At 29.9% G+C, this 21592-nt stretch overlaps 2 protein-coding genes across 4 annotated transcripts; both read right to left on the bottom strand.

The window, feature by feature from the left end:
* Positions 1-4960: 4960 nt before the first annotated feature.
* On the bottom strand, positions 4961-7034 carry LOC112756262 (uncharacterized). The gene has a single exon (XM_025804769.3). It carries the CDS (start codon positions 6405-6407, stop codon positions 5106-5108), a length of 1302 nt encoding a protein of 433 aa, XP_025660554.1. The 5' UTR covers positions 6408-7034; the 3' UTR covers positions 4961-5105.
* An 8409-nt stretch (positions 7035-15443) lies between these two features.
* On the bottom strand, positions 15444-20228 carry LOC112756220 (magnesium/proton exchanger). 3 transcript variants are annotated; one of them, XM_025804703.3, is made up of 10 exons: positions 19976-20226; positions 19700-19862; positions 19124-19594; positions 18145-18320; positions 17539-17657; positions 17249-17406; positions 16972-17102; positions 16305-16521; positions 16057-16186; positions 15444-15910 (listed from the first exon to the last, which is right to left on the bottom strand). In XM_025804703.3, exons 3-10 carry the CDS (start codon positions 19482-19484, stop codon positions 15613-15615), a joined length of 1590 nt encoding a protein of 529 aa, XP_025660488.1. In that variant the 5' UTR covers positions 19485-19594; positions 19700-19862; positions 19976-20226; the 3' UTR covers positions 15444-15612. The 3 variants fall into 3 exon arrangements, with proteins under 3 accessions (XP_025660488.1, XP_025660478.1, XP_025660496.1); XM_025804693.2 differs by lacking the exon at positions 19700-19862 and having other exon boundaries at positions 19976-20228; XM_025804711.3 differs by lacking the exon at positions 19700-19862 and having other exon boundaries at positions 19863-20184.
* Positions 20229-21592: the final 1364 nt, after the last annotated feature.

Genomic DNA, 21592 nt, shown 5'->3' with positions numbered 1-21592 from the left:
CTCTATTGTTGATGACCAGTTTGTTCCGAAGGTTGGAATGACCTTTACCACCCTTGAAGATGCTCGAAAATTTTACAGAAACTATACCAAGGTTGCAGGTTTTTCTACAAGAGTTCGGAGCACAAATAGAAAGGAAAATGAGATTAAGAATCAATTGATTACATGTAGCAGAGAGGGAAAATGAAACTATCATAGCAAAGACTCATTTGATAGGAATTGGAATGATTTTCTGCTAAACTTTGGTCTTGTGGACAACAAGTGGCTTTCATGTAGTGTTGGGTTAAAATCTGCAGCAGGGGTGTAAATTTAATTTGTTATCGGGTGTATTTATAGTCTGTGTTTGGGTGTATTATGCAGATCTCTATGCAGACCGTCATATTTGGGTTCCAATCTATCTGGATCACCACTTCATATTATAGTGCCTGTAAATCAGACATTTTGAATACACCAGAGAGAGTTTAATTAATTTTGGTCTTGTGGACAACAAGTGGCTTTCAGGTAGTGTTGGGTTAAAATCTGCAGCAGGGGTGTAAATTTAATTTGTTATCGGGTGTATTTATAGTCTGTGTTTGGGTGTATTATGCAGATCTCTATGCAGACCGTCATATATGGGTTCCAATCTATCTGGATCACCACTTCATCTTATAGTACCTGTAAATCAGACATTTTGAATATACCAGAGAGAGTTTAATTAATTTTGGTCTTGTGGACAACAAGTGACTTTCAGGTAGTGTTGGGTTAAAATCTGCAGCAAGGGTGTAAATTTAATTTTTTACCGGGTGTATTTATAGTCTGTGTTTGGGTGTATTATGCAGATCTCTATGCAGACCGTCATATATGGGTTCCAATCTATCTGGATCACCACTTCATCTTATAGTACCTGTAAATCAGACATTTTGAATACACTAGAGAGAGTTTAATTAATTTTGGTCTTGTGGACAACAAGTGGCTTTCAGGTAGTGTTGGGTTAAAATCTGCAGCAGGGGTGTAAATTTAATTTGTTATCGGGTGTATTTATAGTCTGTGTTTGGGTGTATTATGCAGATCTCTATGCAGACCGTCATATATGGGTTTCAATCTATCTGAATCACCACTTCATATTATAGTACCTGTAGATCAGACATTTTGAATACACCAGAGAGAGTTTAATTAATTTTTGTCTTGTGGACAACAAGTGGCTTTCAGGTAGTGTTGGGTTAAAATCTGCAGCAGGGGTGTAAATTTAATTTTTTATCGGGTGTATTTATAGTCTGTGTTTGGGTGTATTATGCAGATCTCTATGCAGACCGTCATATATGGGTTCCAATCTATCTGGAACACCACTTCATATTATAGTACCTGTAAATCATGCATAATTCAGAACTCTTTCTCTTTCTCCTCCTCATCTTCTGCTGCTTCTTCTTCTTCAAAAACGATTTTACCATGAAAAATCGAAAAAAACGAGAAAACAGAGAGAAAAGACGTAAATGAAGAAGAAGAAGAAAAAGAGGAAAACGAGGAAGAAGAACGTGCAGAAACGAAAGAAAAGGAGAAGAAGAAGAGTAAGAGGAAGAAGAACGTGCAGCAAGAAGAATAAGAAAAATTTCAGAAACCATGAAAATCGAAAAAAAAAAAACGAAGAAGAAGAAGAGGAAGAGGAAGAGGAAGAGGAAGAGGAAGAGGAAGACGAAGAAGAGAAGAAGAAGAAGAAGAAGACGAAGAGAACCGTTTGAGTGGGGCGCGTGTAGTTACGCTCCATTCAAAATGAGTTAATGCGCGTGTTAATGAAGTTTGGGTTGATAACTTGTAAAACTTGTACGGCCTTTTTACTTGTATGTGTAGCAGGCCCCAAAAAGAAAAAGCTTAAATCTTAGCCTTCCATTTAATTTTTCACTGGTTAAGATTTATGGAATCTTATAAAGCATTTAGTCCTAAGATAAAATCAGATGTCATTGCCGCCAAATGATCAAGTCCAACAACATTAAAGATCAAGGATATGGTTTTGTCCCAATTCAACATCTAAAGATCCTGGCTGATTTTCACTGCCAATAACTTTTCCTCTCAGATGGGACTGTCCTTGTCCATTGAGGGAAAGCATTCTTTCTCTCCCTCCATGAATAGTAAAGGGACGAGTCCCACTTTGAACATCGAAGTTTTGCTTCTCTCACTCATTAATAGAGTGATATCAGATATGATGCAAATTTCTCTCTTCTACTTTGTGAGACAATACATCCAAATCATTTTAATTTTAATTCTGTCTATTACATGCCAAATTCCAACTCTCCACAAAATTCATATATGTGCAATTCTCATCCATCAAATTATCTAGGGGTGTTCATTGATAGGATCGTATCTGTAAATCTGCGGTAAATATCCGCATCCGATCCGAAAATTGCGAATACGATCCGATCCGCATTCTGATCGGATTGGATAGGATCCGATCCGCACTCTTTACGGATCGGATCGCGGATATCTGCTCTGCATCCGCATATCCGATACGCAGATTTGCAGATCCGAATAATAATAATTAAAAAATGTAAATATATATATTTGGTATTATATTTACTTGTATGTATGTTTTAGTTAGTAGTTATTATTCATACATTGTTTTATTTTATTTTTGTTATTTAGAAATAAATAAGTTTAAAAGTGTGAAAGAAACATTTTTATTGAATTTCTTTTACACATAAATATGATTAAAAAAAGAAAGTTTAAGTATGCGGATATACCCGATATTCGATCCGATCTGATCTGCAGATCGGATTAGATTGGATCGAATCTGCCACTAAAAATACGCGGATATCATATCCAATCTGATGAAAATTGTGCGAATCGGATAGAATTTTAGTCATATCCGATTCCATCCGATCCGCGTACACCCCTAAAATTATCCAAATATCCAGAATCCAAATTTCTAAATAACTCCTGATTTTTATATACTTCCATTTTCTCTCCTAATCAAAGTTCACACTTCACGGTCATTTCCACCTCCCTTTACAAAACTTTAGTCCAACAATCACTACACCCAGGAAAAAATTTAGGTGCTTTCGGTGCAAATTATAACTCTTGTACTCATCTATTAGTTAATAGATATTTACAACAAAGTCAGTTTAGCATATATGACATAAATTGATTAGAAAGAGTAAGTCTTTTTATTTACTCTGAAAGCATATAGGAATGAGTCCTCTAACTCAAGAAATTCCCATCTCTCTGAATCATAGTCCATAATGTTAACAAATTTTCAATGATGATGGGCTTGACTGTAATGGTCTCCATTATCAGCATAATGTGAAGAACATGACATGTCATGGTCATTGGAATAAGATGAGCTCCTAATAAGTGTGTGGTTAAATGTCTCATCAATTGATTATATTGTTGATACTGATTTAAAAATCATACATTTTGAAATCAGGTCCACAATTATTACGAGGAAAATAAACCAACTTGATCAAAGAAAGGTGCAGATGGAATGCAAAAAATGTCATAAGATCAACCATGAGGTGAAACAATAAAGTTTTGTGGTTGTTATGATCAATCATATCAAAAAAATTGGAGTGGTTCAAATTAGACAAACATAATACAATTAGCTCTTGAGCTCTTTAAATCAAATATCGGAGAAGTCATGACTCATAAAAGCCATAGTCCCCACAAAACGCAATTATTTAGTCATTATTTGCATGTACATATAGGCTATGGTCACATGTCATTTTCACATTTTAAAGGCATCTAGACACTTCCATAGATTTCTAAGTATTTCTATGTATTTCAATTAGTATAAAATATAAAATACATTTTAAAAATATAAAAAATAAAATATATATAAATATATAATAACTAATTTGATAACAAATTTAAACAGAAAGCCAATTTTTTTAGTTGACATCAATAATTTTTTTTAATTCTAAATTATATATCTTAAATTTTAAACTTTAAATTCTCAAAAAAAAAATTACAATAAAAAATGATTAATATTAACTATTTAAAAATTAATTTTTATTATTTATTATCACTTATTTTTAGTGTACTTATAATATTTCTTTTTAAACCATAACCAAGAGAGATAATACTAGTATGCAAGTATCCAATCAAGAAGTAGAGTGAAATAGTTATTTAAAGAGTTCATATCATACTAACAAGAAAGTAACATCTAAAACAAATTAAAAAGAAACCAATCATCCAAACTATCAACACTTGTTTAGCATTTCAATGGAAGCACAAGGCGAAAATGGTAAATACGAAATAACTCGTCGATAAGAAAGAAATGAGTCAAGACAAATTCTCTGACTATACGAAATTTTCCTATCTTTATTATGAGGAATTGTTATTCCTGCCATGCATTGTCATATTCTCCACTGCAGCATTGCTGATGGAGGCAAAAGCTTTCAGTTTCAGATCTGTTCACGTGGAGTCATTTTCCATGAATTATTGCTACGCATTGAATGAAGCCTCGCTTTAAACCATTACATTTCTTTCATACACATCCAACAAACGAGTTGGATAAGATTAGAATAGCTTAAGATGGAAGCAAACAAATAGCTCAATATAAACATAAACTCTATTTAACGTTGTATCAAACTTAACAAATTATTTAACCATATTTCAGCTCATAGTTTTAGGAACAAATAATTATTTTGATCTTAAATAAATAAAACAAACTCTAATTTTTGTTTTTAACTAAATAAACTACCAAATATCAGTTTTATTTGACAAAATAATTTAAATGTTTAGAGTGGTTCGTTAATAATTAGTTCATTTTATCAAATGAAACTAATTTTAAAAGTTTATTTTATTAAAAACAAAATATTGAAATCTCATTTTATCAAATTCAGATACTAAAATGACTATTTATTCTATTTTTATTAACTACAAAACTATGTTAACCATCTTGGTGGGTACTCCCATGAAGATATTATAATTGTCTTCATGTGATGATTTTTCTTTTTGACCTTTAGATGATGGAGTGTAGGGTTAGATTTTGATATGTTATAAAAGTGTTGTTTTTATTTGAAGTGTGGTCAAATCAATAAATCACACTTTTATACAAAGCATCTTCATAAAAAGATGTTTTTTGCATCTTCATTTGAGTAGCTCCCAACTATCTTTATACGAGTAGCCATGGATACATTTTACTTTACAAGGCCCAAGTTGAGAATACCGAAGCCGGTGTTAGGCCAAGATTTCTCCATAGCCTTCAAAAGCAAGACCCTAACCCAAGCAACCCAACCTTCCCATGAAGTCCTCTTATCCCAAGGGCACCCCCACTCCAGAAGCAATTTCAGCCCTGTCTCCGCCGCCTTCTCCGCCTCCTCGAACCTCCCCTCGGTTAGGTACACCTGACTCAGCACCACGTACGGCTCACCTGCAAACGGATTCTTCTCTATAGACCCCAACAGCAACTCCTCCTTCCTCTCCAAACCCTCTTTCTTGCCGCACACGGCATCCCAGTACAACTCCCTCGCCGCTATCCCATCCTCCGCCGCCACAACCTTCGTGCAGTTATCGAAAACCGGCGGCACAACCAGCTCAATGTGCTCGTCCCTATCAAAATGAAAATCATAATCAGTTTTACTTTTTTTATTTTCCAACATAAAAATTTCTTCCTCCCTCCAAATTAGGTTATAAACCGCGCCCATTCTCGAAATCGAGCTGAACCAAAGCCCGGGCTTTCCGTCTCCGGGCCAAAGAGCCTCGCAATTGTTCCCGGAAAACTCGAGGCGGCCGTCGTCGTTCTCGAAAAGTGTGTCCTGGAAACCGAACCACTGGTCGCAGAAGTCCGCCATTGTTAACATCAGGAAAATCGCTACCGCTCTCCTCGAAACCCTAACGTCCTCCCCCGTACGGATATGCTTCACGATAACTCCCTCCGCCGGAACGATTCCCTGTACCTTCTTCCTCCAGTGTTCTTCTCCGTTGAAGATTCCTTTCTCCTTGGCGTTGTTGAGTGAGATCTCTGATTCGCGGAGGTGACTGACGAGTTCTTCGTCGGAGTAGCGAAAGAGGAGGTCGTCGTGGATGAGCGGCTGCCTTGGAACGATGCAGAAGAGATGGATGAGGCGCTCGGCTTCGTCGCCGACGTGGCCGCGAACGACGTCGCGGCCGGTGGAAGGGTCGAAGATGGCGAGGTTGACGTAGGAGTTGGAGTATGCTGAGTGGAAGAGGCCGCAGAGGCAGACGGAGTCCGGTGCCTTCCAGAGCTTGAGGATGCGGTGGACGTCGGTGAGGTGGTCGAGGAAGCTGCCATGCTTGTGCCAGCACTCGCCGGCGCCGACGGAGCAGAGTAGGTCAAACAACGACGGGAGGTTGTTGTCAACAGAGTGTAGCTCCCGGCGAAGGAAAGGGCGGGCGGCATTGAGGAGGTCTTGGAGGTGGTGGTGATGAGGTGGCAGTTGTTCAGTTTTTTCACATTGAGAGAGTGAGGGGGGAGCCATGGATGGCGATGAAGAAAGAGAAGAGGGGAGAGTGTGTGTTGAAGAAGAAACACGAGTGAAGTAATGAGTAGCGGGTGATGACGGTTACACTTATAACCTTAGAAGAGAATTAGAGAAAGAAGAAGAAGGAAGAGAACAAGTTATAAACGACTCTCATTCCGAAGAAGATGACAAATACGCAGTCACACACCCACGATTTCTCTCATGCAACAACATTATCCTTTTTTTTTTCCTTTTTCTAATTTTAAGATTTTGCTAGCTAAATAATAATTTTTATAAATAATATAAATAATAAATTTTAAAATTAGTCTAATAAAATAAAAATATATTATATTTTTAAATTATTTATCTAAATTTTAATATTAAAATAATCATAAATTAAATTTGATATATCTATTATTTATATTATTTAATATTTGGTGAATTCTATGGTGTACCTATAGATTTGTGTTGTCTTAGTAAATAATTGACAAGTATCCTTTAAATAAGAAGACAAAATCTATCATTTTAAAAGTGAGATGGAGCTTTACAAGACCTTCTCTCTGTTGCATGTAAAATTTTTAATAGTTAAGCTAATTAATTATATTTAAAATGATTAATTATTTTAACATGATAGTATTGTGTACTGATTTTTTTCGTATTTGGATATTACAAGAATAAATACAAAATGAAAGTTTGAGTTTATAAGTTTATGAGCTTATAATATTATGCATATTATTCACTCATTTAATACGTAACATTCATTATTATTGCAGTGAAAAATAAAAATAAATCTTTTCTATTTTTTTATTAATATTGTTAATTGTTAAGTGTATTTTTTATTTCATAATATATTTTTTATATTTTTTTAGTTTTATTTAAAATTACATAATAGAAAATTACACTTTATCATATTTATATAAAAAAAATGAAAAATTTATTTCTCAAGTATAATTACTATTTTTACTAGTGATCTTCCTATGATCATTAACTCCCATATATTTTTAATTTTTATAAAAATTATTTAGGAGGGATTGATTTTATTAATTATTCTCTTAAAAAAGAGTAATTTTTATTATCTTGGATTTTATAAATTTGAAAAAAAAAAGCTGAAAACTAATTTTGATTAGCTACCATTCGTTTAATTTTATTATAAAATAAAGTTAAAGAATCAATTTCCCTTTATTTGAAACAAATTATAGAAAAAAAAATGATTGTATTACTATTATTATTCAAAAACACAAAAAATTTATCTTTATTATTAAAAAAATAAAATTATTCTTTTATAAATACTTGTATATATATAAGAATGAGAATGTTATACTAAAATTTAACCGATAAATAAAAAAATTAATTTTTAAATTTTAAGATATTGTCTTATTCTTATATATTTTTTAGTTAAAGAATGAAATTAAAATTAACTCGTATAAATATGTACTAATGGATATATGTTTTAATAAATAAAAATTATGTGATAAAATAAAAAAGGTGAATTCTACCCAACCCTCTCTAAAATAACATGTAAGTTACCATTCATGATGTGTCACACTTTAATTGGTTATTATCTTAACTATACTTAGGTTATTTTGTAATTTATTATTTTAGATGGATAATTATATAATTTTTTAAAATATTAAAATTCTACTTGGTAAGCAGCGCTGACTTAGTTGCACGAAATCTCTTTCTACAGTGCATCATTCCTTAACGAGTTGTTGAATTTTTATGGCTTGTAACTTTTCCGTTCTTCCCAGTATAGTCAGCGCCGACTTCATTGCTATCTCCTCTCTCACTCAATCTCTTTTTTTTGTCGTGGATCACTCTTTACCAACATAATTAATGGTTAGTTCGGTTATTAAATTTTTTTTATTAAAAATAATATATGGAATATATATTCATATGTAAAATATAATATAATAAAATAAATCTATTCAGAGTACTTAAAAATATAATTAAAATAAGGAATATACAAATATAATAATAAAATTTGTACTCTAAACAAGTAAATATATCTTTTATCATACATAAATTATTTAAAAAATATAAATTATTAAAATTAATAACACAAATTTAAAATGATAAAATTCAACTTTCTTACAAGTATTTTTTATTGTATTTTTATTCTTTTAATTTTTATTTATTAATATTTTATTATTTAATTAATGATTAAACAAATTATTTTCATGAGAAATTATTTTTTGTATAATCTTAAAGAAGAGACCAATATAACAGTTTAAAAATTAATGTAAAAATGATATTTTAAATAAAAAATAGTTAATATTAAAATTTTTAAATACAAAAATAAATTGTATAGATATTCAAGATATAAATATGAAATATATGTTTAAAATAAATAAAAAAGACAAAAATAATTATTTATTTCTCATGAGTACTCCCATTTTATCTGTTTTATTTATTTTATGCATATATTTATATTTATCTTTTAAATATTTATACAAATTATTTTTGTATTTAAAAATTTTAATATTAAATATTTTTATTTAAAATTTTATTTTTACGTTATTTTTTAAACTATTATATTGGTCTCTTCTCTAAGATAATACAAAAAATAATTTTTTATAAAAATAATTTGTTTAATCATTAATTAAACAATAAAGTACTAATAAATTGTAAATTAAAAAATTAAAATATTATAAAAAATACTGTAAAAAAATTAGATTTTATTATTTTTTATTTGTGTTATTAATTTTAATAATATATTTATTTTTTAAATAATTTATGTATGATAAAAAATATGTTTACTTGGTTAGAGTACAAATTTTATTATTATATTTATATGTTCATGATTTTAAATATACTTTTAAGTATTTTGAATAGATTAATTTTATTATATTATATTTTACATATGAATATATATTTCATCATGTAATTAAATAAATATATATTTTTTTAATGAAAAAATTAATAACTGAAGTAACCATTAATGATGTTGATGTTGGTATGGAGTGATTCATGGGTCATGGCCAAAAAAAGGGGATTGAGTGAGAGGACAAGAGATAGAAATGAAGTCGGCGCTGGCTATACTGCAAAGAACGGAGAAGTTACGAGCCATGAGAATTCAATGACCCGTTAAAGAATGATGCATTTTAGAAAAAAATTACATGAGAACGTGCTTCAATTAACGGGGTAGAATTTTAATATTTTAAAAAATTATATAATTACCCATCTAAAATAATAAATTATAAAATAACCCAACTATAGTTAAGTTAATGACTAATTAAAGTATGACACATCATGAAGGGTAATTTACATGTTATTTCAGAGGGGGTAGAGTAGAATTCACCAATAAAAAAATGTGCTTTAAGATTTATGGAACAATAACATAAAAAACCTGACTTCAACCCAAAATATTTTTTTTTGTGCAAAAACAAAAAATTCTAACACATTATAATTAATTATGATAAATATAATTATTTAAGCTAAGCATTAAAATTCTAAGGTGAAAGAGAGAGAAAGTCTTTGTACTTCATTTTTAAAGCTGCATCTCACCTGCAAAACAATAGACTTTGTCTTCTTTGTTCAAGGACACATGTCAATTATTTTTTATAACAACACAAATCTACATGTGTAGAAATTTTTTTTCTTCTATACCATAGAATTCACCTTAATATTTTTATTATTTACTTATTTTTTTAATTTTATTTTGTCTTAAGTAAATAAATGCGAGTAGTATGCAAAATAAATAAATAAATTCTAAAGTTTTATGTTAAGACAACTACTCCCATGAAGATGAACCTTATGATTTGACGATTTACATTATATTATGATTTTTATTTTATTTTTATTTTATATAAAATTTCAATTAATTTTCCTACCATCTATACATTGCAATCCATCTGTTTGATAATAATAACTACTCGCTATACCCTTATTTCAAACTATTAATTATTTAGTCACCAAAAAAAAAACTATTAATTATTTTATATATATGGTTTGGATCGGAGAAAGAAAACACTCTAAAATGAGTCTAGCAATTTCAGCTCTTAAAGTTACTATTGTTATTTATTAGTTTGCCATTTTTGATATTTCCTAAAAAATGGCAAACTATACTTATTTCAAACTATAATTGTTTACTAATGTATTATCAATAGTAACTAAAAACTGGCAGAAGTTGACAGAAATGCTGTTGGTAACGTAGTGAGATTATTTTCTAAAAGCTATTTCTACGTTTCAAAATTATTGCTACTAGCGATTTTTCTCCACCCCATATTCATACAATCCTCTCATCATATCATCTCATGGAATTATACATTTCTTGAGCTATATCCAAAATATTGAGCAATTTTACACGGCTTGAATGAAGCTTTTATTTGATGTTATTGTGAACGTTGATATTGACATATTGTCCATAAGTATTTTCTAGCAAGGCTAACCATTTTTCCTTTCTCAATTGAGTGAAGTGATTTTTCTTTTTCGTCGTTCGTTTGTGTAGCCACTAGCCACGGCTTCTAGCCTTACGTTTTGATTCAAATTTTCTTTCATTGCATTCGTTATTTATTTATTTTCGCTTTACATGTATTTGTTTTGTTATTTATTAGTATTTTTATTCGTAATAATATTACAGGAATATAAATTTTTTAAAATTATGATCTATTTTGTTCTGACAGTATAAATTATATATGTCATAAAAAAATTATAAAACTAAATTACTTTTATAAAAAAAAGTCATAAGTTGACAAAAGTTTTTGACTAAGAAGACAAAAATATATGTAGATAAAAAATCAGATAATAAAATTTTTAGTTATTATTTTTATATGAAAAAGTCTAATTTTTTTATTAATAATTAATTTTAACATTCGTTATCTAAAATTTAAAACAATTTATTGTGTATAGTTTTACATTTAATTAGGTATTAAATCTGTTGCATAAATAAAAATAATATTTTTTTCTTTCTATGTATATAAAATTATAATTAGATATTAGTATAAAAAAATTATACTGATAGTTATAAAATTAACTCAAAATTAATTTTTTTAAAACAATTGAATCTTAATTCTAACTTTTAATTATAACATTAGTATTCTCTCCAAATTATATGTAATAAATATTTGAAAGAAAAATAAAAATATAGATTAGAAAGATAAGCAGTGAAAATTTAAAACTAAATAAAAAACTAAAAAATTATATAATAATAATAATAATAATAATAATAATAATAATAATAATAATAATAATTTTTATTTAATTATATTATTTTGTTAATTTTGTTTTTTTGTAGAATAGAAAGATAGAAAAATTAGAGAATGAGAAAAAATAGAGAGAAAGATAAAGATGAAGAATCAGAGTGCGTGTGAGAGTTTGTTAATTTTGAAACAAAAAAAAAATATTTTAATTGTAAAAAAATATTGGAGACATATTTTGATTTGTCAAATTACTAATATAAAATATAAATTATATATAGAGTAAAAATAGTAGAGAGAAATAGAAAAATAGAGAGAAGTAGATGAGAGAATTTAGGAAGGGGGTTTATTAATTTTGAAAAAAAAATTCTCAATTTTAATAAGAGAGTGTCATGTGACATATTTGATTATTAAATTACTATGTTACATAATATAGGTATATTTCAATTTTAATTTTAATGCAATTAAAGAATGTCATGTTGCACATTTTGATTGTCAAATTAGTAATTAGTCATTGATATTGATAATGATATATAAAATAGATAGAGTAGTTGAAGGAATGTGAGAAATAGAGAAAGGATGAAGAGGAGGGGTGAACTCTTCAATTTTGGAGGAAAAGATTTTTTATTTGAATTGCAATGAATGAGTGACATGTGACATATTTTGGTTATAAAATTAGTAAGGAGAAGGAAAATATTTAATTTCAATTACAGTGAGAGAGTGACATGTGGTACATTTTAGTTGTAAAATTAGTAAAGAAAAGAGGAGAATTCCTTAATTTTGGAGGGAAAGATTTGATTCCAATTACAATAAAAAAGTAACATGTGGCATATTTTAATTGTAAAATTATTACAAAGATATATAATAGAATAATAGATACAATTAATCTTCACATACAAGCCTTTTCACTATACAAGTCTTACAAGTTCTCAATATCCCTTATTCCTAAAACGCGCTTTTTATGGCACGTACATGCCTCCGTAACAGATTTTTCAATCAATCAATGCGCGAATATATAACTTCCTTTTTCGAATTTCTTCTACGTTTTCTTGCCTTCTCTCTTCGATCTCTTTCGTGCGTTTCTCTCTGTCTTCTCCTTCACCGTTTACGTAAGTTTCTCTTCTGTTCTCTTTCTTCGATTTTCTCGTTTTTCATTGTTTCTGAAATCAAGCTCTGAAATCGTTTTGAAGATAATTGATGATTCAACTTTAGATTGTCAACTGAACCAGAGCAAAGTGGATTTTAAATTTGAATCCAATGAAGTTTTTGAAGTGTATAGTTTGATTCCAGTTAATAATTGAATCTGAATTTGAATCCAAGTAGTAGTTTATGATTGTGTAGCTGAATAATACGTGGACTTTGCCTGTGAAATTTGTTACTCATTGTTCCTTGTTTGAATTGAATCTAATGTACTAGTTCTGATGAATTTTTTGCATTTTATATCAGACGTTCGGGTGTAAATCAAGAATATTTGGGTGTATTTTAGGAAAGTTTGAGTGTATTTACAGTTTATGACTTTTCATCTCACTGAGGGTGAATTGTCTTATTCTTTTAGTTGAATGGTTTTAGTTTCTGTTTAAAGATGATTCATGAATCTGATTTTTGTTATTTTTTATGATGGTTTTATATTTCTTTTTGCATTCTATAGTTTATGCTTGTTTTAATATGGTGTATTTTGAGTGTATTTTGCAGTCTCTTTATGGTATTGATGAGCAGTTTGTTCTCCACATACAAGCGTTTTTCTCATACAAGTCTTCTCCTCTTTTTATTGTTTTGAATCCAATCAAGTGGCTGAGGTGTGGTTCAATTCAGAAGAAAAAATGTAGAAAAAATATTTTTCTGTACAAAAATGCTATTTGTACACTAAAATCAGCTACTAATGTATTTGTGTATAAATATATGTGTGATTTAATTTATTTTCAATGTATAATTGTATTCTAGTATGTATTTTATACTGGTAGCTGACTTTGGTGACTAATTTTAGTGTACACGTAGCATAACCCATTCCTGTATTTGCAGCAAATTTGGGTATAAAACGAAGATATTTAGGTGTAACACGAAGATGTTTGGGTGCATTTTAAGGAATTTTGGATGTATTTTTATTCTGATAAGTTCTGCATAATTTAGAACTCTTTCTCTTCCTCCTCCTCATCTTCTGCTGTTTTTTTTCATCATCATCACCATCTTTTTCTTCTTTTTGTTATTCATCTTTTTCTTTTTGTTTTACCTTTTCAAGTTTCTTCTTGTTTTACTCTCTTAACAAGAATAAAAACAAAAAATCAAATAAAGAAGAAGAAGAAACACATAATGCTCCAAAATTACTTGGAAAATGATGAACTTACATTCATTTAACTAAAAGAAAGAAAAAATAAAGAAAAGAAGAAGAAAAAAATACAGCATTAGAAGAAATATTTTTCTGTATAAAAATGTTATTTGTACATTAAAATCAACCACTAAAATCAGCTACCAATGTATTTGTGTATAAATACATGTGTGGTTTAATTCATTTTCAATGTATATTTGTATTTCCGTATGTATTTTATACTGGTGGCTGATTTTAGTGTACACGTAACATAACTCATTTCTGTATTTGCAGCAAATTTGGGTGTAACACGAAGATATTTGGGTGTATTTTAAAGAATTTTGGGTGTATTTTTATTTTGATAAGTTCTGCATAATTCAGAACTATTTTTTTCCTCCTGCTCATCTTCTGCTGGTTCTTTTTTTTCTTATTCATCTTTTTCTTTTTATTTTACCTTCTCAAATTTCTTCTTATTTTACTCTCTTAACAAGAATAAAAACAAAAAAAATCAAAGAAAAAGAAGAAACACATAATGCTGCAAAATTACTTGGAAGAAGATGAACTTACATTTATTTAACTAAAAGAAAGAAAGAAATAAGAAAAAGAAGAAGAAAAAAATGCAGCTTTAGAGGAAACATTTTTCTGTACAAAAATGCTATTTGTACACTAAAATCAGCTACTAAATTTATCCACCAATGTATTTGTGTATAAACACATGTGTGGTTTAATTTATTTTCAATGTATATTTGTATTTCAGTATGTATTTTATACTGGTGGCTGACTTTGGTAGTTGATTTTAATGTACATGTAGCATAACTCATTTCTGTATTTGCAGTAAATTTGGGTGTAAAACGAAGATATTTGGGTGTATTGTTATTCTGATAAGTTTTGCATAATTCAGAACTCTTCCTCTTCCTCCTCCTCATCTTTTGCTGTTTCTTCTTCTTCATCTTCTTATTTCATATTCTCATAATTCTTTTTGGGAGGAAAAAATCAAATAAAGAAGAAAAAAAATACATAATGTTGCAAAATCAAAAAAAAAAGAGGAGAAACACGACGATGAAGATGAAACACGCAAAGAAAAAGGAGGAGAAACACAAAGAAAAAGGAAAAGAAGAAGGAAGAAGAGGAGGAGGAGGAGAAACCCGAAGAAAAAATAACAGTGGTTTTCATTGAGGAAGAAGAAGAGTCGTTCATAATGGTGAAGGAGCACTTTGGAAACATGATGCGCGTGTTAACACGCTTTTGTGGATGAGCGTAATTTTTGTTAGATTTGGCCCAATTTATAAGACTTGTAACTCAAAAAGGCTTGTATGTGTAGCATAACCAAAAAAAAAAAAAAAACCTCTTTGCTTCTCTTCTTTTAATATTTTATCTTTTCCAACATGTACTATATAAAGCATAAACTCAACATAAAATTATATAAGCTTTTTTTTCTTGTTAATAAAATGCACTAGTTTAATTTTAAATACTACCACGATTATATATCTTTTTAAGAAACCCTAGCTAATCTTTTCTTTGACATCTTTAACTCTAATAGAAGTATAGAACCAATTCCGAAGTCTCTATTTAAGGCCATTGTTATATGTCTGATTCTCATCACTAAATTGACATATATTGATGATAAACCTGGAAGGTAGTATTTTTTTTCAGATATTGATACTGAGACTGAGAGATTAGGAATAATCATAGAAGTGAATAATCATACAAATGAAATATAATGCACCAAATTATATTACTATAAACCTATTACCTATACAATGAGCTAAAGTGGACAAGAATAATTCTAAATGAACCCAGAAACTTTGAGTGAAGATAGTACAACAAAAATAATCCACAGAAGCATGAAGTACACACAAGTAATCCATGCCCAGATCCTTGGTCCTCCTAGCTCCGCGCCAAAAATTAAACGCCGTAAAACCAAAACTGATATACACCCAACAGAAGTAGAGAAGAAAACAAGCAAGGAAAAGCTTAGCCCCCCTGCATCTTGGATCCGAAGAGGTTCTCTATATGCTATGAAGTTGTATAAGGTATCAATAAGCCATGGAACACCAATGCCAACATATATGTTCACCGAATTACTGCCGAAAGAATTAACAATTGATTTAGTTTGATTTCATTTTGATGACATTATGAAATCATACGATTGCAACGAAAGCATGTGGCGTTAATGATGACATGTAACAATGTCCCTAAGCTAGAATTAGATGCATATAGAGATCAAGACCTGCAAGTGATGTTTGCAATTGCTGAGTCTGCAGTTATTTGACGTTCGGCGGCAATCTTGCTTGCCACTAAATCGGGCCATGAGGTTCCGCTGGCCAGTGCTGTAAACGCTATGACATAAGCATTTATTCCTATAACAGAATAGAAGAGAAGAAATTAAGTAATATATATTCATAGCTGATAGCCTGAAAGGAAATTTGGACCAACAATTAGATGTAATGGGAGATGATTACATATGAGAAGTCAAACCTGTGACACAACTTATAAGATCTGTGATCCTAGTAACAATGTAAGCTATTCCACTGATGAAAAGCAAAGAGCAAATGAAGGAGATCCATCCATGAGCTATATGGCATGGAGGAACAAAAGCAAATAGAAACCTCCATGGTAAAAGCAGTGATTGCCATAATATTCTACCCATGCGGAGATAGGAATTCTTCAATTTTTTTGTCTCCAGGCTCTCCAACTGTTGAAGAAATTACTATTATCTGTCAGTCAGTTACTCTTTATAATCCCAGACAAATATATCTATTGGGAAAAAAAAAAAAGAAGAGCCCAATTGCTAAATATTGGAACAATGCAAAGTTAGTGAAATCCAAAAACTCTGCAGTTTATAACATAATAACATTACTATAATATATAGCAAACATAAAAATAATTGAAATTTTGTAAAAATACAGAGTAAAGCTTATACTTAACAATGTGAAACAAAGTGTGTTACTAGAGAAAATACATATTTTATCTGAAACAGCCCATATCCGGAAAACCATAACAATTTCCTGATTAACTTAATCGTAGTTAGTTGCAGTATTACTATCATGAATCTATGATACAATGCCATAAAATGGCTTAGTTGTGGCTGTTATTCTTGTTCTTTAACCTATGCTATAAGCATTTGCAACAAAAAATTTACTACCGTCAGTGCATCCACAAATTGCTGCCTCCAAATTTTAAGCAAATGCACATCCTCTGTCATCATTTCCTTAGCTTTATCAGAAATTTGAGCAACATTATCATCTATTTGACGTACTCTTTCATATTTTTGGTCTGCAGATTTGAAAATTTACTATGCAAGATTATTCTGACGTTTCAGAATGTTTCTCATGCTAAGGAGATAATTTTAAGAGAAGAAAATAATATGTTAAAAAAGGCAAACAAAGTGACATTTCACTATATTAAGACCGCATAAATACCGGTGGGATTTACTGAATGAATGGAGAAAATATCAACAGTCTCCCCATGTTCTTCACTCATGGGACTTGTCTCAGAAAAGTCTATTTTGTCAAGGCTTTCTCGTATAAAATAAGGAGATTCTTCGGGCACCCATTCCTCAGGCCTCTCATCTCGTTCACTTCATATATAGAACGAGATATCAGACTTAAGGATCGTGATTAGGATAAATGCTTTGATTATGACCAATATACTCAAGAGGAAGATGAAAAATTAATCTTCTTAGTGAATTTTAACAAAAAGAAGCACATACATAGGTAGAGAAATATATGGCCAGCGCTTGTCTTGAGCATAAGCATGGGTCAACAGTAATCCATACTGCAGTACTGTCAACAAGGCCTCCCATAGAGTCACCACATCTGGAGTCCACACCTACATTCAGCTCTATCATGAATATTACTCAACATAAGAACTATAAAGAATTTAACAAGCAAAGTGATGATACAGATAAGAAAGATCTAATACTATAATCGACTGTGAAATACATTTAAGTGTTGAACTTATAGAGCCCTAAGCATGACCTATGCTTGTCCAAACTTTCTGATTGAAGCACAAGCTTTCAGTGCCAAATTAAGATTTACATATGCATTTTTAGACATTTTCCAAAGCATTAGAGCCTCATCAATTGTTATTGAAGCTTGAAAATGTGAAGAAGTCGGGAAAGTTTTCTCATTCTATCATTCAATAAATTTCATATGTGAAAGACCACGTATCCGCAGAGACGACCATCTTATTGCATGGAATGAAGGCTCAAATAACAATATTTCTTACATTTCCTAGAACAAGTTGATAAAATAACTGAAGAAGGAAGCAAGCAGCATAAATTACGATGTTTTGAAGAGAAATGTTGGAATATTACCTTCAAAATAATGTATAACCAAATATAAGCCCAATAGGACCAAAACAATTCCACCAACCATACTCCTATGTCAGCAATCTTTTTCAGCTCTCCTGCTTTTGGAACTACTACACAGACAGCATGGATAGGGAAAAGGTCAAAAGCTGCAGAACCAACAAGTGTTCCGGGCCCCAAACCTGAAAATTTTCAGCATGTTTATAAACATTACAATTGTACATCAGTTTAAAGCCCATCAGAAAGAAAATTTGAAGATTAGAATATAACCAAGACTAATATTGATGAAAATACAATCCCAAATGGAACTGCATGTACTGAACTCGCTCTACATAACATCAGCTATTTGCACTTCCCAGTATGAAGGAAATAATACACATAATCTCATTAATCAACACAACTAATTTGTCGCACAAATCAATTATGGAAATACCACAGTGTGGAAAAAAAGGTGATATATTTAACTTGAAAGCATATCTCAATTTAAATTTGCGCAAGCAAATATGTGGTTTTTTTATTAATAAATTTGGACATAAGAATATTCAACAATTTTAGACAATTTAAGGCTATTAACAACTACAATGAAGAACTGGAGTCAGCAAGCTTTTAAATAGTTTATACTAACAAAAAAATGAACATGTAAAATAACAAGCAATGAATAGCCTAGTCTATTAATACTTGTTTACTGAACTACAAGTGAAAAATGGTAATACTTCAAAATATAACATCTCAACCTCTCTTCTTTTTATTTAATTTTATGCTGCCACTCTTCCATTACATAAGCTCATATTAAAAGTAAGTATCAAGGTAGAAAGGCAAAGAATTTACTCATTTTAGTGCATTAGCAATACTTTTTTTATTGGGATGTAAAACGGGGCCAAAGGTCAGTGCATTAGCAATACTACCAACAGCTAAGCTAACATATCTAACTTGAAACTAGTATTCTGTCACAGGAAAGGTACAAGACATGCACAGAAACACAAACCTCCAGCATACAAGTTCCCGACATTCCGTATAGCATCAATGGTGGCTAATGATATCTGAGGAAAGCTAGTTCCGAAGGCTAATAGGCTAATATCCGCAATGGTGTAATTCCAAACTTTCTCATGTCTAACTACTTCAGTCTGAGTAACAGGATCTATCTCCACAACTTTCCTTGTGTGCTTCACCACATTTTCCATGGACTTGAAGAAACGAGCTGTTATAGCTGATAATCCAAGGAAACAATATGCGAGACCAAGAAAATACAGAAAAGTTCTGAAATTGTCACCAAGAGCAGCCTCTCCACTGAAAATTAAGTAGCTTTCACATTTCTCATGCCCCATAATACTGAAAAGCCCAACCATTCTTTCTTCAGACCCCTGTTTTGGCTTAAATGTCAAATAGGATCTTCTCAATCACTCCAAAGTTCACTTCAACAGTGTTAAGATCAAGTTTTTTTCTTCCTTCCTTTCAGCTGCATCAAATCAACATAAAAGGGATCTATATAAGATCAAGAAAAACAACAATGACACAACCTTATAGAACAATAAACCAATTCATTAAAAAATTAACTAATTACCAATCAAGACAATTAAACAAACACAACACGTGCAAAATACACTATGCACACAACACAAGATCCCTTCTGAGCTGAAGCAACACGCAAAGCATGAATCTTGAACAGTTTCAAGTTAATTCAGCATCATAGATTTTGGATTCAGAAAAATTAATTTCTATGTTACCTGTATTATCAAATGAATCAAATTCCAATATTACTCACAGAATGGGTATTGAAGAACCAAACTAATTTTGAAAAAAAACTATAAAAGGCGCAAGCTGTGCATTTTGATCATACCAATGACTTTAACACCGGCGAAGGAAGAACTCGCCGGAGTGGAATACCGGGGAGTTTTCCCGGCGTTAATGGAACGGTGATGCTGTTATTCTTCCTATTATATATTGTGTCCAAGTAAAATGGAGCTGAATTTTAAACACTACCCCACACAAAAACACAGGGAAAAAGAAAAGAGAAGAAATTGGATTTGGAAGTGAGCAAGTGGATACACAAAATCTGATCTTGCATGACGATACATATAAACATGGATCACGTGGCGTTAACAGTTCCACTCAGCATAAATTAAAATAAAAAGTTGAAAACTTAGGTTAATTTTATTTTTATACTTAAATTTGCGATTTCTTAAGTGAATACGGGAGATTATGGTTCCGTTGATAGGTTCATAAGTTATTATTATTATTATTATTATTATTATTATTATTTTTACTTTTAACTTATGAGAAGGTATAGTATTAATGTTTGTTACAATTTTTAAGATTAAATAGTAATTTTTTAAAAAATTATTTTAGTGTTTATGAAAAAGTAAAAAAAAAGGACTTTTTTTCATAATAAAATTTTTTTATCACTCTTCTCTTAAAATAAGTACTTTTAAAACTAAAAAACCAAACACAAAATAATTTATTTATAAGTTACTTTTTTTAATATAAGTATTTATTGTTTAATCTATTTTTTCAAAAGTAACTTAATTAAATTATTTACCTAAATTGTACTTATGTGATTTAAACTATAGCTCATTGGCATTGTTTTTGAGGTTGTTAATTAAAAATGATTAGATAATTTAATATATTTAGTTAAATTATTATTTAATTATTTTTAATTATTAGTTTTGTATAAAAATAATTGTGTGTGAGTTTTTATTTTAAAATAATTGTGTCAATTAAAATAAATATAATTGTATAATTAAAAAAGATAGGTTACTTATTTGGTTAAACTAACTAAATTTTTTAATAGATATTGGATTAATTTATATCACTCTAATATTTCAAGAAATGATAGGTTGCTTATTAAAAAAAAAAGTATTCACTCATAGTCATGGTTAACATTGTCATCACTCTAAGAAATTTCAATCTTTTCAAATATGTTCAGATATGTGCTTACTCAGTTACTCATATCCAAATTTTGTAATAGTATAGATTTCTAGAAAAATAAAAATATTATAAACATTTTGTGATAGTTCTTCAAAGAAAATAAAATTGCGATTGATTTAAAAATTATAGAAGGAAAAAATAATAGGAAATTTTACTGTTGTTGTTCTTCAGAAGTATATTTAATACCTTTTTTCTTTAAATTGTATAAGTTTATTGCAAAATTTTATTTGATATTTTTTTCTTTTAAAAATTTATAAATCCTAATAATTTTTTTTTAAGAAATCTCCTTATCGTGTAACTCTAAAAAATACCCATAGGCCAAATGGTTATTGACATCTTGAAAACGAAAGAATTATTGCACAAGTTAAATTGATATTGGCAAGAAAAATAAATGAACTTTATTTGGGGCAACATGTCTAGTTGGCAAACGACGTTTTCAGCCATTTCAAGTGCCATCCAACTTGAAGCTCAATAATAAACAAATATCTTAATCAAGCCATTTTTTAACGTTTTACAACTGTTGTATACA

Source organism: Arachis hypogaea, chromosome 2 (assembly GCF_003086295.3).
Source record: "Arachis hypogaea cultivar Tifrunner chromosome 2, arahy.Tifrunner.gnm2.J5K5, whole genome shotgun sequence".
Classification (NCBI taxonomy): domain Eukaryota; kingdom Viridiplantae; phylum Streptophyta; class Magnoliopsida; order Fabales; family Fabaceae; genus Arachis; species Arachis hypogaea.
The sequence above is the reverse complement of the archived record's forward strand: the minus strand, read 5'-3'. Positions and strand labels throughout refer to the sequence as shown.